At 40.9% G+C, this 24,550-nt stretch overlaps 1 protein-coding gene across 4 annotated transcripts; it reads left to right on the top strand.

Annotated features, from left to right (window-relative positions):
* The first annotated feature begins 465 nt into the window (after nucleotides 1-465).
* SAMD7 (sterile alpha motif domain containing 7) lies at nucleotides 466-24,131 on the top strand. 4 transcript variants are annotated; one of them, XM_037046564.1, is made up of 10 exons: nucleotides 466-691; nucleotides 1,646-1,715; nucleotides 5,424-5,529; nucleotides 7,495-7,621; nucleotides 10,221-10,345; nucleotides 13,634-13,712; nucleotides 15,012-15,640; nucleotides 16,634-16,755; nucleotides 21,980-22,090; nucleotides 22,539-24,131. In XM_037046564.1, the coding sequence occupies exons 3-10, from the start codon at nucleotides 5,427-5,429 to the stop codon at nucleotides 22,731-22,733; spliced, it is 1,491 nt and encodes a 496-aa protein (XP_036902459.1). In that variant the 5' UTR covers nucleotides 466-691; nucleotides 1,646-1,715; nucleotides 5,424-5,426; the 3' UTR covers nucleotides 22,734-24,131. The 4 variants fall into 4 exon arrangements, with proteins under 4 accessions (XP_036902459.1, XP_036902457.1, XP_036902458.1 ...); XM_037046562.1 differs by lacking the exon at nucleotides 1,646-1,715; XM_037046563.1 differs by lacking the exon at nucleotides 1,646-1,715 and having other exon boundaries at nucleotides 5,397-5,529.
* The last annotated feature ends 419 nt before the right edge of the window (nucleotides 24,132-24,550 follow it).

Below are 24,550 nucleotides of genomic sequence, written 5' to 3'. Positions count from 1 at the left end.
CAAGGCTACAAATTCTTTACTTCTCTAGTAAATAAACAGGTCACATTTTCAATGCTCTATGTTTCTTCTTCTGTGTAGATTGCAGTTCTCACACAGGCTCTGGAGGGTTTTCTCGCTGTCTGTGAGAAGTGAAGTGCAGATGTCAATGCTAGAAGATCCTTCTTAAACAGTCTGCCATCGTTTGTTTAATTTTGCAGCTCTGTAGAAAACCACTTAGTTTTTTTCCTACTCCCAAAAGAAACTTTTCCACTAAAACCCATTGGAAATGTGAAATGTTGTTTTCTCATCAAAGAAAAGCTTATTACTTATTTATATAGTTAGTATTTCCCTTTGTGTGGCTGAGTGGCATTAAGTGAATGCCAACAAAGCATCTTAGAGACTAAAGAAGGATTAAGACTGAAGCTAAACCCCCAGGCAGGTTTATGTGCACTGTATGCACTTTCTTGGGGCTTAAGGTCTTTCCGCCTATCTGTAGAGGATATCAGAGGGCGACATTTCTGTCCCGAAACTGGACTAATCAACTTAGTTGGGTTAGTATTTAAGGCAAGGTGAATTAATTAAGAGTGTCTGCAACATTTGTCAGACGTGTTTTCAACTCGTAGTCAGAGAAGCTTCTGCAATTTAAAGACAGAGAGTCTTTGGACAGTTTTTCCATGAGCAATGTCAAAACCAGGAGGTCTTCACAGAGGATGTAAGTATACAAATCTACACATTGATTAGTCCAGACTGAGGCTAGTCACTTTTACTAAAATGTTTGCATGTGTAAAATGAAAGGACAATTTTGTCTGAAAAGGAATATACTTCTATAGGAGTCTAAAGAAAAAAATGAAGAATTAAGAAAATAATCTTGTATAAATATTGTTAATAGCATTCCTTCCATAATCACTGGGTGAGTGCAATATAAAAATAAAACACAGTGCACTTTGGAGAAATACATTTATATAAAGATTTATCTGTAAATGTTATTAGCTCTGTTACTAGCAGTAAGTTAGCTAATAAATTTTTATTTGGGTGAAGTTACTAAAGAATAAAGATAATATGCTGCTTCTACCAAATAAAGAAATAAATACTGCCTTGGCTGTTATTCTTTAAGTAAAGGTAAAAGGAAGTTTTTAAAAGATAAAGTCAGCCTTAAGTTGTATATAAATTTAGGTGTTTTGTCATCTTTGGATATATTAAGTACCTGCCTCTCTGTCACTGCTATACATTTACTATACATGATTATTTTAATGGCCTCCCATTGCTGAAGATAACTGTATTCCAAAAGTTGTCATGATGCATGGACCACAAAGTGTCAGAATCGAAAATCTCTGGAAAAATCATTGAGGAACAAACAATCACAATCATGAATATAGACTCATGTTATTATTTGCTAACTCGTTCTCTAAAACTATCTGAAATACCAAAAGTTCAGTTCAATTATGTGAGTACCGCTAGAATTTCACTTTAGTCTAGCTACAAATTTCTATTCAAGAGGTTTTGCTTCGCAATGTTTTTTTGAAGAAAGTGAACAGAATTTATGCAAGCTCTAGAAGCACACAAATTATTTTGAATTCAAGTAGAAAAGAAATTGTATTATTTCTACTTTGCCTAATGATGTGAAAGGTTTATGTCTTTGTGTCACAATATATGCAAATGTGCCTAGAACTTTACATTGCGAGAAGGCGTGGGTGGATCCAATGACAATGAGCTTCCAGAAAGAAAAGAAGTAAGAGGTAAGGGAACCAAGCACATACCACTTGTCTTCAGCATCACTTTCCAAGGTATTCACAGCGATGTCATGTGTTTTTAAAAAGTACTAAAGCACGTGCCTTTAGTAAAAGTGAAATCTATTTTATGGTCACTGCCAAATGCTTTTGTATTGACTGTCATTGTTGGCAGTACTACAGTGATAACTCATTTTCATTTATACTATTTTAGGATAACAGAAAAAGTGCTTATGGTTATTTAAAGCCAAAATTAAGTTTAGCTGCCTTGTAAAAGTAGGATGTTAGTGGTGTCATTCAAACCAGTAGGAAAGAACTCTCTAAACTTCCTGTCCTTCACAACAACGGGGTAGGGGGGGAGTACACAGTGACCCAGAGGGGAAGGCCTATTGAGGAGAGCCTCAGAGCAGAGTCTGGGAGAGGGATTAGAGAGATTTCCACAAAACAAAGTGTGAGGAATTAGTTTGGAGTTGTTCGGGTACCAGCTGAAAGAAGGTCAAGAAAATGAACAAAAAACCAGAGCCTGACTTGTCAAAATTGCCCAAAGGAATGTTTCGCAATGGAGAAGTCACCTTTAATTTTAAGTTGTTTTTCACGGACATCCCCCTCCAACTGGCCAAGACCTCAGTAAAGCAGCTACACACTACACACTGTGAATGGCTTCGTGTGGATATTGACAGGAATGTACCACATTCTGAGTCAGCGAGCCATGGGATAGACTGGGGGCCCCACAAGAGCAAAAACTCGTAGACAATGTGCCCACGAGGATGAAATCCCAGGACTGGGTAGAAGCCTTTTGGAATATGTGGGGTGGGGACTGAGTGGCATTCATCACTCAGAGTTTAAGAAACAATGTCATTTGTCCTGTTATAAATTACCGTGATGCACATTTGGATTGGAGATATTTTAAAACATTTCTTCCACTTGAAATAAGTACTTGGATAATTTTAGAATTCCCTTGTAATCTTCTCAAGAAATATGGGATTCTACAATTAGAACAGTCAAGTGTTTTATGTCAATTTATTTGTCTAGTCTTACCTTGAACTTTATTTCAATTCACAAATGTATTCTGAATACAATAATTTATATTTTATACCCTATTTTATGTAATTATTCTTAAAATGTTTTGTATTGGAGGTAAAAATAGATTTTATCACACTTCTATTGATATGAGAAATTAGCATGATTTCTCATCTCACAGCAAATTTTTCTGTTAGAAGTATTCGACAATGACATGCTTTGAAGCAGCTCTTTTTGCCTTCCTAATTTTAAAGATGATTTCCCATTTATAATTTTTAAAATCCAAAATATACTTCAAGAAGTGTGAACTATGCTTTAGCATTAATATGCTTTTCAGGACTCACATGAATGTAGGACACCTAGAATAGTGACTACGGGAAGATCCTAAGGACTGTTTTATACCTTAAACAAAGACCTCTAAAGATATCTCCTTCTCATTTTAATGTAAAAATTTATATTTATTTTTCTCAGAATTTTAGAAACACTTAATCCTACTGATCTTTCTTTTAAATGTAAACACTTACCAAATACAGCAGCTATTTAAAAATTAATTTGTCGAAAATCAATATACCCTAGAATTCATTTATCATGCATGCAACAAATATTGTCTAAATAATTGCTCAAAATCAGGGCTAGCCAAACTCAAATTGCATCAGCTTTATTGAATGGTCATAGTATAGTCAATGAGAAACGGAAATAGAATCAAATTTGCTTCTAGCTGCTGTGGATCAGTTTTTGCTCCCCATGACTGTGGACCAGGCAAGCACTCAATAAAAATCTGCTGATTTGGCAAGGGCTTTAGTTCATGAAGTTCATGTCTTACTATTACTGCCCTAATCAGTCGAGACAGAATTAGCACTAGCTAAGTCTCCTGTGTGCTGTCTGAAGGGGTTTGTTGAGGGTAAGAGTCTGAAGACAAAGATTAAGGAGTCCTCATCCTCCTAAAGTGCTGAGCATCCAGGATTAGAGCTCTGGGTCAGAGAAATCCAGCTGAATGCAAACCTAAGCAGCAGCGCTCTCCCACCGCTCAGGTTCCCTCCCATGTAAGATGGATATTCCAGTCTGCACTTCAACTCAAAAGCATTTCATCTGCCATGGCAAAGTGACCTTGCTTTACAATGTGTCTGCATGTGATTTTTAATGAAGAGGATGCCCGGAAAATGTAAAAGTGTTTAAAGACTCATAGGTTGATCCTATGACCCAGTATCTCCAAAATAGCATGTATACAGAAACAGAGATTTGGAGCCTCAAGTATCTATCTGGCTGATGGAGGGAAAGATTGGGTCAATCCCAGAATATTTCCTTGGCAGTGTCCTGATAATATTTGCTTCAAGATATAATTTGGTTCAGGGCAGTCAAACTGGTCTGTATGGATACTCATCATTATACATTTGTCAACACCTGTAGAATGTACAACACTTAGCATGAACCCTTGGGTGACAGTGATATGTCAATGTAGGCTCATCAATTGTAACAAGTGTACCACTCTGGAGAAAACTATAAATTGGTGGGAGAGACGTATATGGCAATTTTCTGAGCTGTCTACTCAATTTTGCTGTGAACCTGAAAATACAAATATGAAGTTGTTTTTTGAAGATTTTATTTACATTTTTTAGAGAGAAGGGAAGGGAAGAGAGAGGGGAAACCATGGCCATGAGAAACATCCATCAGTCGCCATCCACAAGTGTGTGCAAGAGGCATGTGCCCAGGCATGTGCCCTGATAGGGTGTCGAACTGGCAACCCTTTGCTTTGTGGGACAATGCCCAACCAACACACTGGTCAGGGAAGTTACTTTATATGTAATTTTGGCAAACAAAAGATTATAGGCATAACATTAAAAAAAAAAAAGGTGTCTCAGTTTGTTCAGGCCGCTGTAACAAAAAACTATAGTCTGAGTGGCTTATAATCACGGAAATTCCCAGGAGGCAGGAAGTCCAAGACCCAGATGCCAGTAGACTCAGCATCCGTGAGGACCTTCTTCCTGGTTCGTAGATAGGCACGTTTTGACTGAGTCCTCATGTGGCAGAAGGGTGAGGAAGATCGCTGAGGAAGATCGCTGTTGTCTCTTTTCTAAAGGCGGTAACCCATTCATGAGGGCTCCATCACCTCCAACATACTCCACCTCCAAACACCATCACGTTGGGGATTAGGTTACAACACAGGAATTTGGGGGAGAGGGAAACATAGACATTCAGTCTACAACACGAGGCAATGCTTTTTTTAAGAGAATTTGGGCAGCAATGGATATGGTGGTTGTAAGTAAAGAAGCACTTGTTCACCAAAGAAAGTCAGGTGGAGGCCAGAATCATAACACGCAGGTGTGGTAGGTGTCAATGACTCATTGTTCTCCCCAGAGACCTCCATGACATCAGGATATTTCCTTGGACATTGGGAATAATTTACACTTTAAGTAAAAACTTGGTGGATTGATTAAAAATAATAAACTGCCACATCAAAAGTATAACAGAATTGTATAGATGACATTGAACTCCCTTGGAATCGCAGACAGAAAGCCAGACCCAAGAACCATAGAATCCAGAACAGATATGGTACTAAGTGGGGTTTTAAAGTAAATCTAAAGTAGGTGAGACTTGTCTCTGATGACTCATTTCTTCACCTTCATTAGCCTGATAACCTTGTGTCCCCCACTTACTTCACGTGACTGACAGTGGGAAAAACCCTCCTTGTGGTTGCAGACAATGGACCCTACAGAGCCTCGTAGGGATACGCCTGTGGCTGGTGAACCTGGCAGCCCGGAAGAGAGGCATCTGTACCGATTATCCAGTGGAATGACATTAGAAGGTAACCGCTTTGCCTCAACTGCACTAGACACATTGCTGACCAATCCCATATGCTCTTGGCCCACTTCTGAGTTCACCTGCAACTGTGGAGGTCATTTTCCATCTCAAGCACTTGCTCAACTTCAGGTTGTTGGACCAGGCTCAGGCATGACCCAGAGGTGAGGGAGAAGTGTGCCAACAAAAACTGATGGGCAAAGAGACAACTCTTTGTCTTTCACTGGGACGTTTCTCTGGTGTGTACCCCAAGGTTTAGATGGTCCCCAGCAGGGCTGAGCAGCAATTGCCCACAGTGGTGACTCACACATACCTCAACCCTTATTGGCTTTTCCTTTCCTGATTTCACTGCCCCACTCTCTCATCGTGTGGGCTTCTTAGGGTCACCTCCCAGTAAACCTCCTGCACTCAAGCTTCTGTCTCAAGGCCTGCTTAGGGGGAACCCCAGGTAAGACAGTCTCGTCTACTTTTGGTGACCGATTTCCACGGCATTTCCTGAGTTGGTATGTGAGAGGAAGAGCAGTGTCAACATCTAGGCAGTTCTTGCACTGGAGGAATTCTACACCGCTCCCTTTCTTCCTTCTTCCTCCTGGTTCATCTCAGGCATCACATACAATGCAAGAGGAGCACTATATGTTATACTTTCAAAGAGTCTATCTTATTCATTGATAAATTCAAATTCTGCTAAAGATAGTCAATTTTTTATAGAAATCAAAGTACATAATGTTTCAAAATGAAACACCAATTTTGCCCCATGTCGTACCGTTGTGGTGGCTGTGCCCCAGATCTCATGTGGAGGACCTGCAATGTCAAGCCACAGGGCAGTGTCCTTGCCAGAACCGCAAGCCTGGCAAGGCTGCCGTATCCCCAGCCTGCACTCTGTGTTGGCATTCCCCCCATGACTGGCAGGCACCCAGCAGATATTTTTATTCCAATCCCAACAGAGATTACAGTGAAAATAAATCAGCACTTTTACAATGTGATGGATATATATATAGCGAAAACAAATGTTAAGTGACCCATGGACTTGAATTTCCAATTTGATCAGTAGGTTTAACTCTGATAAAGAAGCTAAAGAGGTGATTGCTTACTTAAATATCACTATATTTTTAGTTATTGAAGCATATGAATGTATTGATCATTTACTATTTAAATCACAAAGAGAGGAAGAAAGAATGAAAAATCATGACTTTGAAAAGCAGAATTTTTCTTCATAATTTTTTTCAGACATAGTTGCAGGAATATTGTTTTTTGTTTGCTTGTTTGTTTTGATTGAAAACTAAGGATGAAGAAGGTAAAATGACCTGTTTGACTAGTACTTATTTAATATTTAAAATTATTCAAAGGACATTAATAATTAACACAAATGTAAGGCAAAATATTATCCCCTTGACAAGTGTCTCTTTTTCTGACCTGAAGATAAAGTTATGAATCCTTGTGCTTATGCATGCTTGAATTTAAGTTGGTCATTTTTTCTCATTAAATATAGTCTCATGCTTTCAGCCTATATCTCTTCTAATTAGATATATTTGTAGCTATTAAGAAGATTCCCCCTTCTTTTTTTGTTTTAATCTTATCAACTACATAGGAATATTTTTCCAATGATTGAACATAAAGGAGAATACATGCATTTTTACCTCTGGAAACATACAAATCAAAGTAAGTTGTAAGAAAGGGAGTTGGTATTTCTGGAATCTTGCAGGGCTGGTTTCATTCTATTATTGCTTGTGGTGTGATGGTATTGCCTGTGGACTCCACAACAAATTTCAAGGGCACATGGATAAAACACTGAGTTCTACGGTTGTATCTGGGTGCTTACAACCAAGGGCTTTTTGTGTAACTGGAAGTGTGGTGCAGCTAGTCTTCCCAAGTGTTGGGAAAATACAAATGGTGTTCACTGTGTTTAAGGAAAATTCAAATAGTTCTCAAAAAGTAGAGTTCTTCGTTAATATACTTTTCTGGTTCTTTGTAGAATTTCACCAGTGGCGAGAGGTACTGATGATAAATCCAACAATGGCCATGAACCCTTTACTAACAGCATCAGGGCCACAAAGGATCCCGCTGGCTCCCTCACCATTTGAACCTCCGACTGTGGACAGGTATTTCTTTCCGACATAATATTATGGTCAAAGGAGAACACGGACAGTCGTTAAGGTTTTGAGTGATTTTAACCCCAGAGTTGTTTTATGGTCTAATGTAATTTCATTAACATAAGTGAACTGTGGTGCAGTAATTCATGTCTAGACACTCTGCTGGCTGTACCTTCAACGTACTTCCCACCATTTCCCCTTTAAAGCTTGCTTGACGTATTCTGCAAAGAGCTAACGGACACTTTCACTACATGGCAGGCATTGTGCAGATACAAACACTGGTGGAGTCTGTGAGAGCTGCCATAACAAAATGCTATACACTGGGTGGCTTAAACAACAGAAATTCACTTCTCACAGTTCTAGAGGCTTAAAGTTCTAGGTCAAAGTGCCAGAAGAGCTGGTTGTGGTGAGACCTCTCTCCTTGGCTTGCAGACAGCTTTTCTTGCTGTGTCCTCACAAGGCCTTTTGCTCTCTACGTGCACACCTGGTATCTCTTTCTCTTCTTATAAGGATACCAGTCCTGTGTGATTAAAGCTCCACCCTTTTGTCTTCATTGAACCTTAATTGTCCCTTAAAGGCCTTATCTCTAAGTACAATCACATTGTGAGTTAGGACTTCCACTTACAGAATTGAGGGAACACAATTTAGTTCATAATAATTGGGCACCCTGAACTTCCTATAACAGAATAATTCTTTCTTTTCAATAAAAGTGACAGCATCAGTTTTTACATTGCACACTCTGGCAGTTTCCTACCTTATCTTCTTTAGAATATTTTGGCATTCTGAGCAGAAAGTAAAAATCTATTATTTATTCTTGTTCATGGAGTATGAACAATAAATTTGACTTCTAGAGACCACTGAAGTTTGGCAAAATAAATAAACCATCTACCCAGGAGGTCAACCAGATGACAAAACCAAAGCCAAATACTTCCATTAAATAGGAATAGAATGTTGGGCTCACTGTTGGCGTGGCTCAAACCTGAGACTTGGCTTCTCCACCAACTACTGGAACCCTGAGCTCCGTGCAGTCACCCAGCCACCAGTCCAGCCAGCCAGCAGCATGGCCAGTGTCTATGCAGCTGCTGAGACTCAGGTTCTTAGATCTCTGTGTTCCATTCCATGGACGTGTGAGGTAGCAGAGGGTGTGGGGACCTGGTGGGCATATGGGGCATCCAGAAAGAGAAGGAGACTATGAATGCCTGAATGACCACCTGGCCCCCTACCTGGAGAAGATAAGGAGCCCGGAGGCTGATAGTTGGAGACCAAAAAGTAAAATCTGGGAACATCTGAAGAAGAAGAAACCCTGTGTCAGAGACTGGAAGCATTACTTCAAGATCACTGAGGACATGAGAACCCAGATCTTTGCAACTTCTGTGGACAATGTCTGCATCGTTCTGCAGGTTGACAATGCCAGCCTTTCTGCTGAAGACTTCAGAGTCAAAAATAAGATGGAGCTGGCCATGCACCAGTCTGTGGAGAGTGACACCAATGGCCTCTGAAAGGTCACTGATGACATCGATATCACTCAGCTGCAGCTGGAAACAGAGATCGAGACTCTGAAGGAGGAGCCGCTCCTTAGGAAAAAGTACCACTAACAGGAAGTAAATGTTCTACAAAACCAGATTGCCAAGTCTAGGTTGCCCGTGGAGTTGGATGTCCCCCCATCTCAGAACCTAATCAAGATAACGGCGGACATTTGGGTCCAATCTGACAAGCTGGCTCCGAAGAACTGAGGAGAACTAGACAAGTACTGGTCTCAGCAGATTGAGGAGAGCACCACAAGGGTCGCCTCACAGATCACTGAGATAGAAACTGCTGAAACACTACTCATGGAGCTAAGATACATCATCCAGCCCTTGGAAATCAACCTGGACTCCATGAGAAATCTGAAGGCCAGCTTAGAGAACAGCCTCGGGGAGGCGGAGACACGCTATGCCATGCAGGTGGAACAGCTCAACAGGATCCTGCTGCACCTGGACTCAGAGCTGGCTCAGCCGCAGGCAGAGGGGCAGCAGCAGCCCCAGGAATGTGAGGCCCTGTTGAACATAAAGGTCAAGCTAGAGGCTCATCATCTATTGCCACCTGCTAGAAGAAGGGGAGGACTTTGATCTTGGTGACACCTTGGACAACAGCAACTCCCTGCGATCCATCCAAAAGATGATCACCCACAGAACTGTGGATGGCAAAGTGGTATTCCAGGTCAATGACACCAAAGTTCGGAGGCATTAATTCAGCAGAAGTGGGGCACCTTTGTGGGGCAGGGGCAGAAGGCCAATAAAGCATTCAGAGATCAGTGAACTTTTTTTTAAAAGGAACATTATGTTGGTCATGGAAAATCAGATTTTTTCTTTCAGACATCCCTTAAACTTTCCTTTCCTGATTTCTCTGTTGTTGTCAGTTGGGTCAATCCTTCCTTACTAGATTTCTTCCTGCCGATCTTTCCCCCCATATTTCTACTTAAACCAATAGAAAGCGCGGGACTTCCATATTTAATTTGGGGAAGAGATGATAGAATCCCGTATGGCAATTAAAAAAACTCATTTCCTATGCAATGGAAATTTTCAACAGTTCCATCCTCATTTTATCTATTTGATATCTTCCTCCCTAGAGATTTGTTGGCTTCCACCGTAGCTCCAACTGACCCAAGACAGTTTTGTGTTCCATCCCAATTTGGATCCTCTGTTCTACCAAATGCGAACATGCCGAACATGATGCCCAATCGTGTCTATTCAGGTATGAGCAGCCGACGGCCCTCCTCTGCGGAGCTACTGTGAGCTGGATGGCTGCAGCCTGTAGCGGTTGTGCTTGTAGCTTCTGCAGATAGTACTTAGGTTTAAATTACCACTGTGTGACCAATTGTAAGTTGCTTCACTTCCCCAGCCATCAATTTACTGATGAATAACATGAAAATCTACAACATTACTATCTGTCTTATCTTCTATGTAAGGAACTGATGAAGTCATGAGATGAGATCTGAAAGTTAAAGGGGTTTAGGGAAGTTTGCATGTGGCCTGTTAGGTCTTACTGGGGACTTGCCTTTTATTCTGAGTAAGAATGGAAAGCTTTTGATGAGTTTGAACAGTGATGACGTGGTTGGACTTACTTTTTACCAGGACCACTCTGGCTGCTGTTCTGGGAACAGTCTTGATACAGCCAAGTTCTGGGGATAAACTGATGGTAGTAAATGGGTTGTTAGAATAATCAAAAAAATTATGATGGCTTGGCCCTGGGTGGTGACAGTAGGAATAGTAAGAAATTATTAGATTCTGTAATTATTATGAAGGTAGAAACAACAGGGTTTTCTCATAGTTTAGATAGGAGATGTGAGAAAAAGAGTGATAAGGATGACACCAAAACTTTTGGTCTGAGCAATCAAAAAAGTGAAATGGCTATTTATGGAGCTGAGGAATACTGGGATAGGAACAGAGTTCTTGGGGAAGGAGAGATACTATAGGCTCAGTTTTGTTTGTATTACAATTGAGATACATAACAGACAATGGGGGAGAGACATCAGGAAGGTGGCTGATGTCCAGGAAGAACTTGTGGAGATACTGGCAATATAATTTTGGAAATTATCAGCATACATGAGAGTAGATGAGATCATCTATATAGTGAGTGTGGATAAAAGTCAAAAGAGTGATCTCTGGGACATTTCAACAGCATTGAGAGATGCAGAGGAACAAACCAGGGAGAGAAAAAAGGAGCAATCAGGGAAGCTGGAAAAAATCCAGGAGAGTGTGGAGGCCTAGAAGGCAAGGGAAGAAATTATTTAAGGAGAGAGTGAGCAACTGTGTCAAGTGTGCCACCCATAGATCAAGTAGATGAGGACTAAAGATACATTTTTAGATTTAGCTGTGTGGGTGTCATTGGTAATCTTGATAAGAGCCATTTCAGGAGAGTGATGACAAGTGAAAACGTGACTGGTGGGGCCTCCAAAGAGACTAGGAGGCAAGAAGTTTCTTGCCACATTGAAGATCAAACTGATGCAAATTATCTCCCCAAAATTATATTCATGAGTTTCTGTTTGTCCTTGCTTCCCAGGGACAAAGTCTCCAACAAGTCTTAATAGATAGAAACAGTGTGAGCGAAAAGCCTGACCCCAAAAGAAATATGGTTGGTACCAGGGCCAGTGAAGACACTGGCCTGCCTGGATTTGAGCTACCACGGTGCATGGATCCTATGCAATGGGATTCAAGCAGTTATAAAACTAAAAACCCACCCTGGAGTGGCCCAAGAACCAAATAAGACAGCTGCTTCTGGATGGAGGTCTCATCTGGCAGCAAGACCCCAGTAAATCTATTGTCATGGTTACAGATGACAGATGAATAGACCACCGACTCAGAGTGTCCCTCACAGAGATGGAGAATTCAGAAGCTGCAAATTATTTGGATACAAACAGGCAGGTTCACCATCATTGCCAGGAACATAGGTCAGGTCTCTCACCTCAAGGCTGATAAGCAAGTAAGTAAGCAAAGGCAAGGCAAGACCTCAGTCCTATAGAAACTGAGCTTCTAAGCAAGTTAGCAAAATAGAAATTAAGACAATGGTCTATTTCAAAAAATGGGATGTTAGGTAGGAAGTGACTTGTTACAGCTGGACTAATGCTAAGTTTGAGGTCACTTATTTTGGAAAAAGAAAAATACCTGGAATGGATTTGGTGAGTCTGGATTCCAAAACCTCCTAAAATCTCGGTGATTAGAATTGTGTTCTCCACTCTGGAATTCTCACATGGGCTTTCTCTGCATCCGTGGGTAGTACACCATGAGCTGGCACTTTCATGCATGTCAGCCGGCTAAAGGTGAATCCTGAAGCCACTGAACTGTAAAAATATACAGCTTTAGAGTTCGAAGGATTTTTAGAGGTCCCTCCTCTTACTCCTGCTTTTTAAAAATGACAACAAATCTCAAAAAAGGTATAATGTGGTTTATTTCAAGATAGAGTATTATTAATCGTTTAATGAGCTCACAGAGCAAGTACAAGAAAAAGCTCTAGCCTTCATGACACTTAGCCTCCTCTTGAGGAGAACAAGTAAAGATATAGTTGAACAAAACTATGTATAATAAGCACAATTGCGTGTCTATTACTTTTAGTGTGTACTCTGTGGACCTGCACCGGTCTGGGAAGTGTTTGTACAAATAAATGTGTAAATGGAGAGAGTAAGGGCTTAGAAACTTTCATAACAATTTGATAGGGTAATTTTATGTCTATTAATGTCATACTTTGAAAATTTTTTGCTTGTATTTGTTCTTGTCTTCATTTCATTTTTCTAAAAAATCACTTTATTGTATTTTTTTAAGTGTTGATCCATGATGAGTTGGAAATTCAAGAAGAAAAAAGTGGTTTGATGTTTATCACAGATGGTTTGATAAACACCAGTATAGACTTTAGGCACATTGACAGTGCACATGAAGAAAAAAATCAATATAGCATGAAGTTACTAGGCAAGAGTAGGCCTTGAATTCTGGTTATGCTCCCATTATTTCAAGGCGTTTCAGAAGACTGACACAAGCAAAAAGTATGACTGCTACCCAACTCCACTGAAATCGTTTCCGAAAACATGATTTCCTTGGAGACACCAAAATGTTCACACAGAAAACTACATTTTTTATCCACTTAAATCATGCATTTACTTCTAGGGATTTCAGTGCATCAGGAAGCACTTACAATTTTTTTTGAAGGTCAACTAAATCCTCTTGTACCAAAGAAGAAAAAAAGCTATCAATTTTTACTTCACAAGCAAGAGATCAAGAGAGCCACAGTTTATTTCATCTTTTTCCTTTTGAGAGATGGCAGGAAATGTCACCAGTCATGAGACCCATCCTTAAAGAAAAAAAAATGATCTAGTATCATCGAGCCCTCACCAACACGACTCTAAGATGCTGAGTAGCAGTGAACTGACAGTTTCCAACACTGTGCTCAACTGTTATTTGCTAGTACTGTTTTAATCTTTGACTTTTTCATTATTTTCAAATGGATGTTGTTCATTTGTCTGTGGGGTGGATGGTGATTTTCTTCCTTAAGGTTGGGGCATCTTACCACCTGAATCCTTAAAGGCAATGGCCAGAAGGAACGAAATGATTCAAAGGCAACATACTGCCAGGTAACGTAGCAGTGTTGCTTCATTTATTTTCCATTCATTCACTTGTTTGTTTATTCATCTGTTTGAGATAGATGAGTAAATAGATGCAGCTATATATACATTCATTTTTGTTATAGTTGTACATTGTTGCATTTGTGCATGTTGTTAGATTCATGTGCACGTATACACTGTGAATGAATGTATATGTATATATCTCTTTATATAGATATATACACACATGAACTGATTAGTTATGATGACTTACAAAAATACCTCAAGAATATTACAAAAATTATATATATATAATTTATATATATATATATATATAAATATATATATATATGTGCAAGATTAGAAAATTACATAGTGAAGCTAAGTTTATAGACCCTAGTAGTTTTTCAAAGTCTCATGATTCCAATGCCTAGCTGCAAGTCCTCTGAAATTCGTACTGGCATTTTTGTCTTCAATGACTTCAATTCTACCCAGAGGTAGGAGCCAAGCTTGCCAATCCCACTTCTCGTGTCTACCCAACAGTGGCCTTTAGCTGTAGCTACCAGGAGAAAAAGAAGGGTATGACTAGAGTATGACCTGTGGGGAAAATAAGGTAACCTAAGAGGTCCAAGTGATGACCAATAAGTAAACTAAAGTAAGCAAAAACACCAAGCCCTCTTCCCCTCCCCACAGCCCTTGCTCCTTGAAGTAACTTGTAACAGTTGAGACTTGCATTGGCTTTCTGCATTTCTTGAGTCCCACTAAAATTGTATGACAAGGTTGAAAAACCTCTTCCAGAACTCCAGTTGCTTTGAGGATTCATCTCTGGCGAGAAACTACCCTGTGCTGCATTATTGATTTATATTAAACATTTATATAAATTTAACAGGCAAATCTGTTGAATTTGTCATACCTATTAGAGGTAAATCTCTACAGACTGGCCTTGGGCTTCCACTGTGACAGTTAGCCAAGCCCTTTACCCTCAGATCTTAGCACAAACTTTCCTTCCCAGTGGCTTAACGGGGGATTTGTGTTTTCAACCAACAAACTTCAGATAAGCAGTGTGAAGACTCACAGGAAAAACAGAGATGCTGTCTGAAGGGAGGCAGAAGCCTATTAAGATTATATTTCTTTTTAAAAATTTTTATTGAACTTACTGGGGTGACACTTGTTAATAAAATTATATAGATTTCCAATGTGAAGTTCTACAATACATCACATGTATATTGTATTTGTTCACCATGCAAAGTCAAGTCTTCTCCCATCACCAAAGAATTATATGTGTAATGGTTTTCTTGGATTGTGTAAAATGCATTGTTTTGTTTTTAGGATGGAAATGGAAATGCATGCCATTTACCAGCAAAGAAGAATAGAAAAAGTGAATCCCAAGGGATTAGCAGGTCTAGCAATACCATTCCTCTACGGCTCCAGTATCTCAGCGGGCCCGGCCACCTGCCACCGCCGGGCCATGCTCCCTGCCAGTGACCTGCATTTACACAGACGCTCCCTGAGAAACCTCCATGGAAACCCCATGCTTGTGGCAACTGGTCCACACTTTCTAGAGGGCTGGGGGCAGAAATGTCCTCATCTCAGGAGAGGTGCAGGGAATCAGAAAGTTCTAGGCAGTGATACTGAGAGTTCCAAAAGTCAAGCAGAAGAAAAATCCCTAGGCGAGATTCATGTAATTCCCTATGTAGAGGATGAGTATGCAAAAGGCCAGGAACTTGAAGCTCAAAACAATCAGAAGTCAAGAGAGATCAACAAAAAGCCACCTGCAGTTCTTGCCAATGCTTGTGGGGAGTTGGAGCCCACCCATAGAAAACCCTGGGGAACCCACGATGCTCGGATGGAAGCTAAGGCCTGGGACGTTGGGAGACAGAAGGTCTCAGAGCAGTTTTCTGCAGCCCGTGGTGAAAAGAATGGGGTTTACCCTCCACTTCCTCAACCATCTTTGTCAGGCAGGTATCCAGGTGCCCACAACCAATGCAGATTCTTGTGAACCACCGGTTGTCAAGTCCTTAAGTAATTACACAACAAACCAAAATCATCTTGCTTCTTCTTATCCTTCCTCTTCTTTATTCTATTTAGAATGGCCTCCTCCTGGAGTCATTTTACTACTTCAGTTCCAAGAAACCATACCAGTGATATTCATCTCTGTATATTGTTGTATAGAGAATTTACAGCAAAGGTTAGGAAAGCAAGTATGAGGAAGGATGGGGAAACCTACCAGAATTTTTAATTAAAATTTTAACTTAATTTCCTATTAATTTCTTCAACACAAAATACAGGGGTTCTTGCTTAAAAGTATGAATTCTATCTGTATTTAGGTGCAGGAAAAAATAGACAAACATAGCATTAACTTTCAGTGCCCATTACCACTAATGATACCTTCTAATCTAAAAGTATAAACTCACCACTCCCCCTAAAACACTGAAGAGTTTTCTAGAACTTCTTTAGATAAAAATATTTTGAAACACAAGGATTTGGGGAAGGGGTCGTGATCTATCCACCAGGCCAACTGCTTCCTTTGTAAAGTGTTCATTTGCCATTTTGATGAAGATGTGTAGCTAAACCCTCAGGTCACCCAGAGGGCATGATAAATCAGTAACATCTCATAACACGGTGGTGTTAATCTGCAGAATGAAATCCATGGGGCATTTCTATTAAAATTTGGGAAAAGCAGTTCTGGAAAGTCTTGGTTTACTTAATGTGGTCATTAAAGATCTTTTAGAAAAAGAAAAGAAAGAGAGCAGCTAAGCTTTTTAGAAAACATCTCTCAATAACTCTTAATATTTTTTAAGGAGTCTCCATGCAGATCTATATAAAGAGATCACTCTGTGGTAATAAAATATGAGGAAATTAATGTAGCTATACATGAAACTCTGCTCTTAGCACCCCCCCTTTCCCCTGGAACTTTTATACCACAAAATGATTTTCTTTCCATTTTAAAGGAACACACATGCTGGTTACAAGTGGAGAAAACCTGTCTCTGGATGAAGATATCCAGAAATGGACCGTGAGTGACGTGCACGACTTCATTAGTGGTCTTCCGGGGTGTTCAGACTATGCTCAGGTGACCTAAGTTTAAGTATTTTCATAAAAGTAAGACACTTTGAAATATATTTCCTTTATAATGAGTTGTATCAAACTTGCACTGTGCCCCCAGAGAGGATTCCTAATAATCTCCCCCTTTTTTCATGTCAAGGGCTGCTCTAGGACAGGACTGTTTGGTGGAGTTGGGTCCCGCGACTGGCTTTAGTTTTTATTCCATCAAGACTCTTGGGAGGGGAGAATTCTCCCCAGATTGGGAGATGCAGAGACCAAAGATCCAAAAAGGATGGGAAATGTCTCCTACCTCCCCTATTCATCCCTAAACAAACATCTGGGAGGCATATACTTCTGCACTAGAAGTTTTCAGCTACTCATAGTGGGTAACAGAAATACATGCTACATTTTAAAAAGGACAAGAAGACAACAGGTCTGAAAAGCTGGAAATCAACTGTTTCTAAATTTTTTATTTATGCTAGGACAATATACGAAACTACACACACACATATAACTCAATCTAGCAAATAAATATTATACCCTTTAAAATTACAATAATATCAGCAGAGTTGAAATGAAGACTAATTTCATCCACATGGGCAAATTGGTGACAAAAGTCATGGGCTGGCAAGTTTGTGAAGTTTATATCAATGCTACATTTTCATGCACATAGTTTATTTTTTCAAGTAATTTAATAACACAGTTTCAAGCAACAGTGTGCCTAAAACAGTGCATCAGGTATCATTGTCCTTTTTGTTATAATATATGTTTATATACTGAAGGAAAAAAACAAGACAAGGACATTATGATTTAACAACATCATAATTAACTGACATCAGAGATGATGTTTTTCCAGATCTTGGCCAGAGAATATTTCTCTTCATGTGATGCTGTTAATTCTTTTTATTTTGTCTTCCATTTATGAGACTTATGGAAAAGTTGTATAGTAGTAATTAAGAGTATGACTTATGAAACCTAGAAGTTCATAGAAGTTCGTAGAAGTTCAAATCCTAGCTTTTCCATTTTCTAGAAGTGTCATCTAAGACAAGTTGTCTCCTTCTTCTCTATGGCTCAGTTTTTTTCATCTGTAAAATGGGGATAGCATAATATACTCTCAAAACATTGTGGTGAGCAATAAAGGGTGCCTGGCACTTTGTCGGTACTCGGTAATTGCTAATTTCATCATTATATCAGCCATTAATCTCATGTATAATGTACAGTTGATCGCAGACTTCTGATGGATCCATTTGAACTCTTATTATTATTAATCAGTCAGTGATTCAGTCATAAAAGTGTAGTTTATAATAACCACTCTTGTAATAAATAGTGTTACATGCATTTCAAGCTTTCTCACCCCAAATGTCCTCTTGGAGATGCATGGAATCACAGAAACAGAAACACCCAAGTGTGGCTGACTCATTATCTCTCACCAACAGGATGGCAATGCTCCCTATCCCACCCAACAAGCAGAAGTAATTAATTCTAGGTGTTTCTCAGACATGTTTAGGATCAAGTCCTGCTCTTATTTCCTCATTAAAGCCTATTCCTTTTCAGAGACCACCAGTGAGATAAGTTCCAAGAACAATACTGCTCTCCTGGGCGCGACCCCACCACAGTGGGCGACAATGATCTGTGCAGAAACAGGAAAATCCCCCCTGATGTAACTGGGTGCAGACCGGGTGCAACAAACTCTTAAGCAGCACTGCTTATGCACAACCTTCACAAATGCCACTGTCTAAAACGTGCCTTTGGCTTTTACTGACAGCCCTGGGGACCAGCAAAGGTTATACCCACTGTCCCGCAGCCTCTTCTTCCTTACTTCTTTCTGCCTTAGGTGCTTACTCAGCAACCTCCCTCCATCTGCCTCCAGTAGATAGAAAAAGAAATTCAGAAAAAAAAATAACCACAACTACAATCCAAGTCTCTATGCAAATGAACCCTTTTACATAGAGAGAGAGGGGGGGATGTTGGCTCAGCTGTTTAGGGACATCCAGGAGACCTGGCAGTGCATTCTGTCTAAGTAAATGTCTAGTTCAAAGAATTTGGCAGGTAAAATATGCTCTCTAAACATAACTGAAATTACTAAAAGCATGGTTTAATCTGCTCTCATGAGAGGGAGACTGGAATACCTTCTGAGGGACAGTGGCATGTTCTGCGTCTTTGCCTCAGGCCCAGGGTCACCCACCGTGGCTGGACATTCGGCCCTCACGCACTTCTGGCCCTGGCTGCCAGACTCTCTCTGAAAACGGACCCCTGTCGTTTCCCTCCACTGCTCACTGGAATTCCTACCATGGAAAGAGAAATGAAGCAACATTTCCACTGGTAGTGTACTGAGCTATTTTCGTCAGTGCTCCTTTCTCTGACCGGCCCTGGGGTTAAGTAGGGAAAATCCTGGACCAGAAGTATAAACTGTATGTTATTTTATAAGTTCTCTAACTGGCAAGCTGTGCTTCTTGGACAACTCACCTAACCTTTTCTATATTGCTCTCTGTATGTATTAAAAAATTGTGTAACAATGCCTACTCTTGTTGGGTTGACTCTATATGAGACGCTGCACTAAGCACGTCATTTTTAAATTTTGTCTTTTAAATTTAGTCTATACCATAATCTGCAAAGAAGACATTAACACTATTTTGCAGCCAAATAAAACTGACATCAAGGAGGGGGCTAAAGAAATGAGTACTTGAAAAGTGTGTGTATGACCACAACTCTAGCTTTTTCCATTATAATTACTCTACATTAAGAATATTGGGCCATGTGGTTTCTAGTTGATAGCCCCCAGGAGTTCACAAAAGTGGGAAAAAGAGATTCTTAGGTAATTCTTTATGTTTCAAAAACACCTAAAAGGATCATACATTTCCCCAAGGGAAGGCTATAAGACTAACCCACACTGTCCATTTTTTTGTTTTGTTTTGTTTTATTTTGGCCCACATTAATTTGTAGTGGGCCCAATAGTTAATTTAATGTTTAAAATTATGTTTAATTTTATGTATAATTAAATTGGAAAAGAAATAATTACTTAATAACTATATTTTATAAATAACTAAAATATATTAGCACACAAGTTCCTGGTGCGGAAGCTTCCCAAGGAGATCTCTGTTTTCATTGGGTCCTGAGGCATGCCTTCCACGGCCTGGGACATGCAGAGGAAATGAGACAGACATGGCCCCTCTTCTCAGGGACTTTACAGTCCAGAAGAGGGACACTAGAAAGGGACTCCAAGCCCACGGAACCCTGCTGCGAGAGGGCCAGTACATGCCTTGCAGGAACATGCAGGAGGGGCCTCATGCTCCCTACAGGAAGAAGCACTGAAAGTGAGACCTGATGGTGAGTGTACAGGCTGAGGAAGGCAGTGAGGCAGGAGAGAGGTGAAGGAAGAATTTCCAGGCAAGGACCAAGGGCCAGAGAGAATTCAGAGTAGCAAATAAATAGTTGGGATTTTGAGAGAAGTTTCTAGCAGCCCAGAGAGAGCCAGGGCCAAGTGGGGGAGTGGCGAGAATGACAAGATAGGAGACTGAAGGTGGAGAAGGGCCACAAGAAGCCTTGAAGACCCAGCAATGGACTGTGACTTTATCCTGGAGACGGCCAAGGTTTTATGTGGAAGTGGCATGATTAGCTTTATATTTCAGAAGGATCACTCCGGTTACTTTTATGAAAATAGGTTGCAAGTGTCCAGACTGGTGGCAAAGCCTCCTCAGACAAACAACAGTGGAATTTGATTCAGGGTGGGAACAGTGGGGCTAGCAGATAAATACTAGGCTTCTAGGTTAGATACACATTAGAGAGCCTGCACTGTAGAGAGAAGCTCAGTGAAGCCCAGAGGGAGACTGAGATGAATCAGGAACAACAAAGATGACCTGCGTCAGAGGCCTAAGGGACTCTAACACGTAAGGATGGACAATGGAACAGTAGCCACAGAGGTGACTGCAAAGGAGAAGCAGAGGACACCCAGGAGGGAGAAGCCTCGTGAAGGCAAGGAAAGGACATTTTTCATGAAGGAGTAGTTAACAATGTCAAATGCAGCCATTAGCACAAGAAATATGAGAACTGAAAAAAATCCATGAGTCTGGAAACAACAGACTCACTAGGGACCCAGAAGAGAGCAGGTTTGATGGACAGACAGATGAGGGTGGAAGTCGGACTCCTTGAGACTGAGGAAGAACTGGGGAGTAAGAACTTGGAAACAGACAGCATCGCAACTCTTTCGAGAAACTGGGCTCTAGAGGCATGAGAGACATGGGCAGTGTCTGCAGGCAGAGTGAGGAAGCATGTGCATTTTGTTATTCTTATTGCTTGTTTTACAACGGTGGAGACTTGCTTAAATGCCAATGGGGAAGAGCCAAGGAGGAGAGATTAAAGGCCAGGAAAGTGAGACCCGAGGTGGGAGGGTGGGGACCCCTCGATTACATGGAGAGACTGATTGCCTTTCAACAGTGGGGACCTGTCTTCCACATATCAGGGCAGAGGGAGAAACTCTAAGGTTTTAGGTTTGTTGGGCAGAATTAGAAGAAGTTCTGATTTACTTTTTTTTTAATTAGAAAGTTACACAATCTGTTGAAAATAAGGGAGGATTCTGTAGCAACGGGAGTTTGAGGATTGTGAAGGAAGCAGGAAAGACAAGAGAAGGTTCAACAGTTAATGTAGAACATGCAGGCGGGTTGAAGTTGGAGATCACGAAATTGGGTACCACCAATCTGCTTAGTTTTTTTTCTACCCATCTCTTTATCTGCCTGGAACCTCGGTCCACCAGCAGCCTTCTTAGTCATTGGAAGAAAGGAAGGCGTGGTTACACCCATTACACGGTCAGGACAAATAGGCCTTGTAGGGAAGGTCCAGCGTGACAGCTCCCACCTGCTACCACTTAGCTGACGCTACCACTTAGACTATTTGTTCATTTATTAATTTGTCCAGCAACATTTATTGCCCATTGCCTGCTATGATCCAGTCACTGCATGACAGGTACATTGGCACATAAGGCACGAGCCTGCCCTCAAATATTAGCTATTCTAGGCTGGAACTGAGTTCTGTCAACAGGGAATTACAATGTATTCCAGGATTATTAAAAAGCACAAACGATGTACTACTGGGCACAAAAGAGAGAGTAATAGAAATAAGAAACTTTATAAAATGTTGTGTCCTATCCCAGAAGTCTTAATATTTCCTCCAAAATGAAAATATTTGTATATAACATAAGGAGCATTTTTTTAAAAAAAGACACTGAGACAAAACTACCATCTTTCACGTTTTCTAAGGTATTTAAAGATCATGCAATTGATGGAGAAACTTTGCCCTTACTCACAGAGGAGCATCTTCGAAGCACCATGGGATTAATGCTAGGGCCGGCACTAAAGATCCAATTGCAGGTATGGTGACTTTTCACAGCTAAATATGTACTGATGGCGTGACACTCAACAGAAATATGGTCCTGTTGTAATGTTCATAATACCTATTTAATCTCTTTATTGGCGTTTCCTCTGTGTGGGTGGAGACACAACAGAAGTGAGGGATCCTGCAAACGTCGGCTGGGGAAGTAGTACACATTCCTGGGCAGAGTTGGGGAGGCACAGAGCAGTGGTCTGCTGGGACACGTTTAACACCCAGCTCTCTCCAAAACCAAGGTGAACCCAGAGTTGTAGCATCAATTTCTGTAGTGTAGATGCTCCCACCATGGGTGATGGACTCTTGATGTAACCTCACTGGATACAGAATCAGGAAGAGATGCCACCTGTGGCTACACAGAGAACGCTGGGTTATTGAAATAATTAGTAGACTTACTAATTACTAATTACTATAATTATTTTGCCTTCAAAGGTGTCTCAACATGTGGAAAGCATGCTCTACAAGAAAAGTTTTTCACTTCCTACCCCTACAAAACAAGCATTTGACCAACCAGCAGACACATCCTCTCCTCTGGATTTTAATCCCTGGGGTGATACACTGGACAGTACCTGTTCCCAGGATAGAATCATTCCTAAAGGAACCGAGCAAGACAGTATGAGAAATTAAAACTCTTAAGAAACAAGAACCATCTCAGTCTGTTTCCCAAAGAATCTAGGATATTCTGAAGGGTGTGTAAGGGTTTCCCAGGGCCAGATGGAGGCTGAGAGGAAGAGAAAGCCAACCCTCCCAAAGTTTCTCGGAGGAGGCCTTGCCCCAGAGGCTTCCTGGAGTGGGCTCAGCACGAAGTGGCTGGAGGCGTAGCCTTGGAAGCACAAGCTAAATGAAGGAAAGACTGTGCAAACATTAGAAAAAGCTGCAGGTCAGCGTTTCCATAAGGAAAACTGAGAAGAAACCAAAACAGCTGATATTGAAAGAAAAAAAAAGAGCCCTTTAACCTTTCTTCGCTCATTTCCCGCTCCCCCGAAAGAGACAAAGGCAGCCCGGTGAAGTCAGAAGGAAGCAGAAGAAAAAGTGAAGCACAAAAAAAACAGAAACAGAGAAGCGGACCACAAGACCTCCTCCCTTTCTCAGTGCAGCCTTCCAGGCCTAAAGCATCTGCCTGAAGGTAGGAAGGGGCAGACATTTTAACCTTCAAGTCTTATTAGTCAGCATTTTCTTTCTGTCTGACATGACACTCTGTTATGACTAAAAATAGCTGGCAGGCTCCTCCTTATCTGAGAGGGACATGAAAACTCATTAATACCCACCTCAGATTTCACCCAAGGGGTGGAGTCGAGTTATCTCTACAAAGCAGGTTTGAATTGGCAAGATGGAGGGGAGAAGACTAAAGCTGCTTTCTGCGAGCAGCGAGCAGCCCTGGAGTTCCCACCCAGCAGAGAGCCTCTGAAGAGTACACACGAAACTGATAATAAGTTTGCTGGGAGGGCGGGGGCTGGGGCACGGGGAGGGCTGGGTGCCAGGGGTGTGAGGGAGACTTACTACACACCCTCTTACCCATTTTGAATTTCTAACCATAGAAATGTGTTGTCTCTTTTTTAAATTTAAACTTAAAATAAAAATAAAAAAACTATAGCAAGCAGCCTCTAAGACGGCCCCCAGTGAACTCTGCTTTCTAGCATTCCTGCCCTGAGGTAATCCCCTCCCCTTCTGAGTGGGCTGGACTTTTTCCTAACAAAGAAAATATGAAAGACATGATGGGACATCACTCTGTGTTTTCTGTCTGGGGGGGGGGGGGGCTCTCTCCCACTCTCTTTGCAATCCTTGACCTTGAAGAAGCCTCTAGACCGCCCTGTAGAGAGGCCCATGGGATGGGCTTGGAAATGGATCTTCTGAGGGCTGCCAAAAACCACATGAGGGAACTAGAAGGAGTCAAGCCTTGAGATAACTGTATAGCTCCTGCCCACAGCTTGAACGGCAGCCTGAGCCAGAGGCATTCCAGCTAGGGTGCTCCTGGATGCCTGACGCATAAAAGCTTTGAGGCAATAAATGTGACGTTTTCAACCACTAAGTTGTGGGGTAATTTGTTTCACAGCAGTAGATAACTAAACCAAACACACTGCATCAATACACACGTATAGTCTGCTATGTATGTTCATTTTTTCATTTGGAAGAAAGTGGACTTCTGCAGAGAGTGGGCTTTTGAAGTCATCCCCCCATAAATTATTTTAATCAGATGAGCTTTTCTTTCTTTCATTTTACATAAGAAAACAACAGGGCTGTTGACATTGTACTATCAAATATGCACATGACTTGCTAGTTTAATCTCTTTGGAGACACACACATGTGCACACACACAGATAGAATCCCTTCAAATTTTAAAATTTTAAGTTTTGTCACATGGCCTTTCAACCGCTATAATTCCCAGCATGCAGCAGTTTCACAGGATGCCAAATGTAAGTTAGCAGATGCTATGATGTGGGTAA

Source organism: Sturnira hondurensis, unplaced genomic scaffold, assembly GCF_014824575.4.
Source record: "Sturnira hondurensis isolate 20B ecotype Veracruz unplaced genomic scaffold, ASM1482457v3 Scaffold0005279, whole genome shotgun sequence".
Taxonomy (NCBI): Eukaryota; Metazoa; Chordata; class Mammalia; order Chiroptera; family Phyllostomidae; genus Sturnira; species Sturnira hondurensis.
Note: the sequence above shows the minus strand (reverse complement) of the source record. Positions and strands in the feature narration are given on the sequence as shown.

What these genes read in the sequence shown, in the direction of transcription:
- SAMD7 (XM_037046562.1), top strand. Translation starts at nt 5,427, where the DNA reads ATGGACCCTACAGAGCCTCGTAGGGATACGCCTGTGGCTGGTGAACCT. An exon ending in GCCCAATCGTGTCTATTCAG is followed by an intron (nt 10,346 to 13,633) that starts GTATGAGCAGCC and finishes TTCTTCCTTAAG; the next exon opens with GTTGGGGCATCTTACCACCT. An exon ending in GGTGTTCAGACTATGCTCAG is followed by an intron (nt 16,756 to 21,979) that starts GTGACCTAAGTT and finishes ACGTTTTCTAAG; the next exon opens with GTATTTAAAGATCATGCAAT.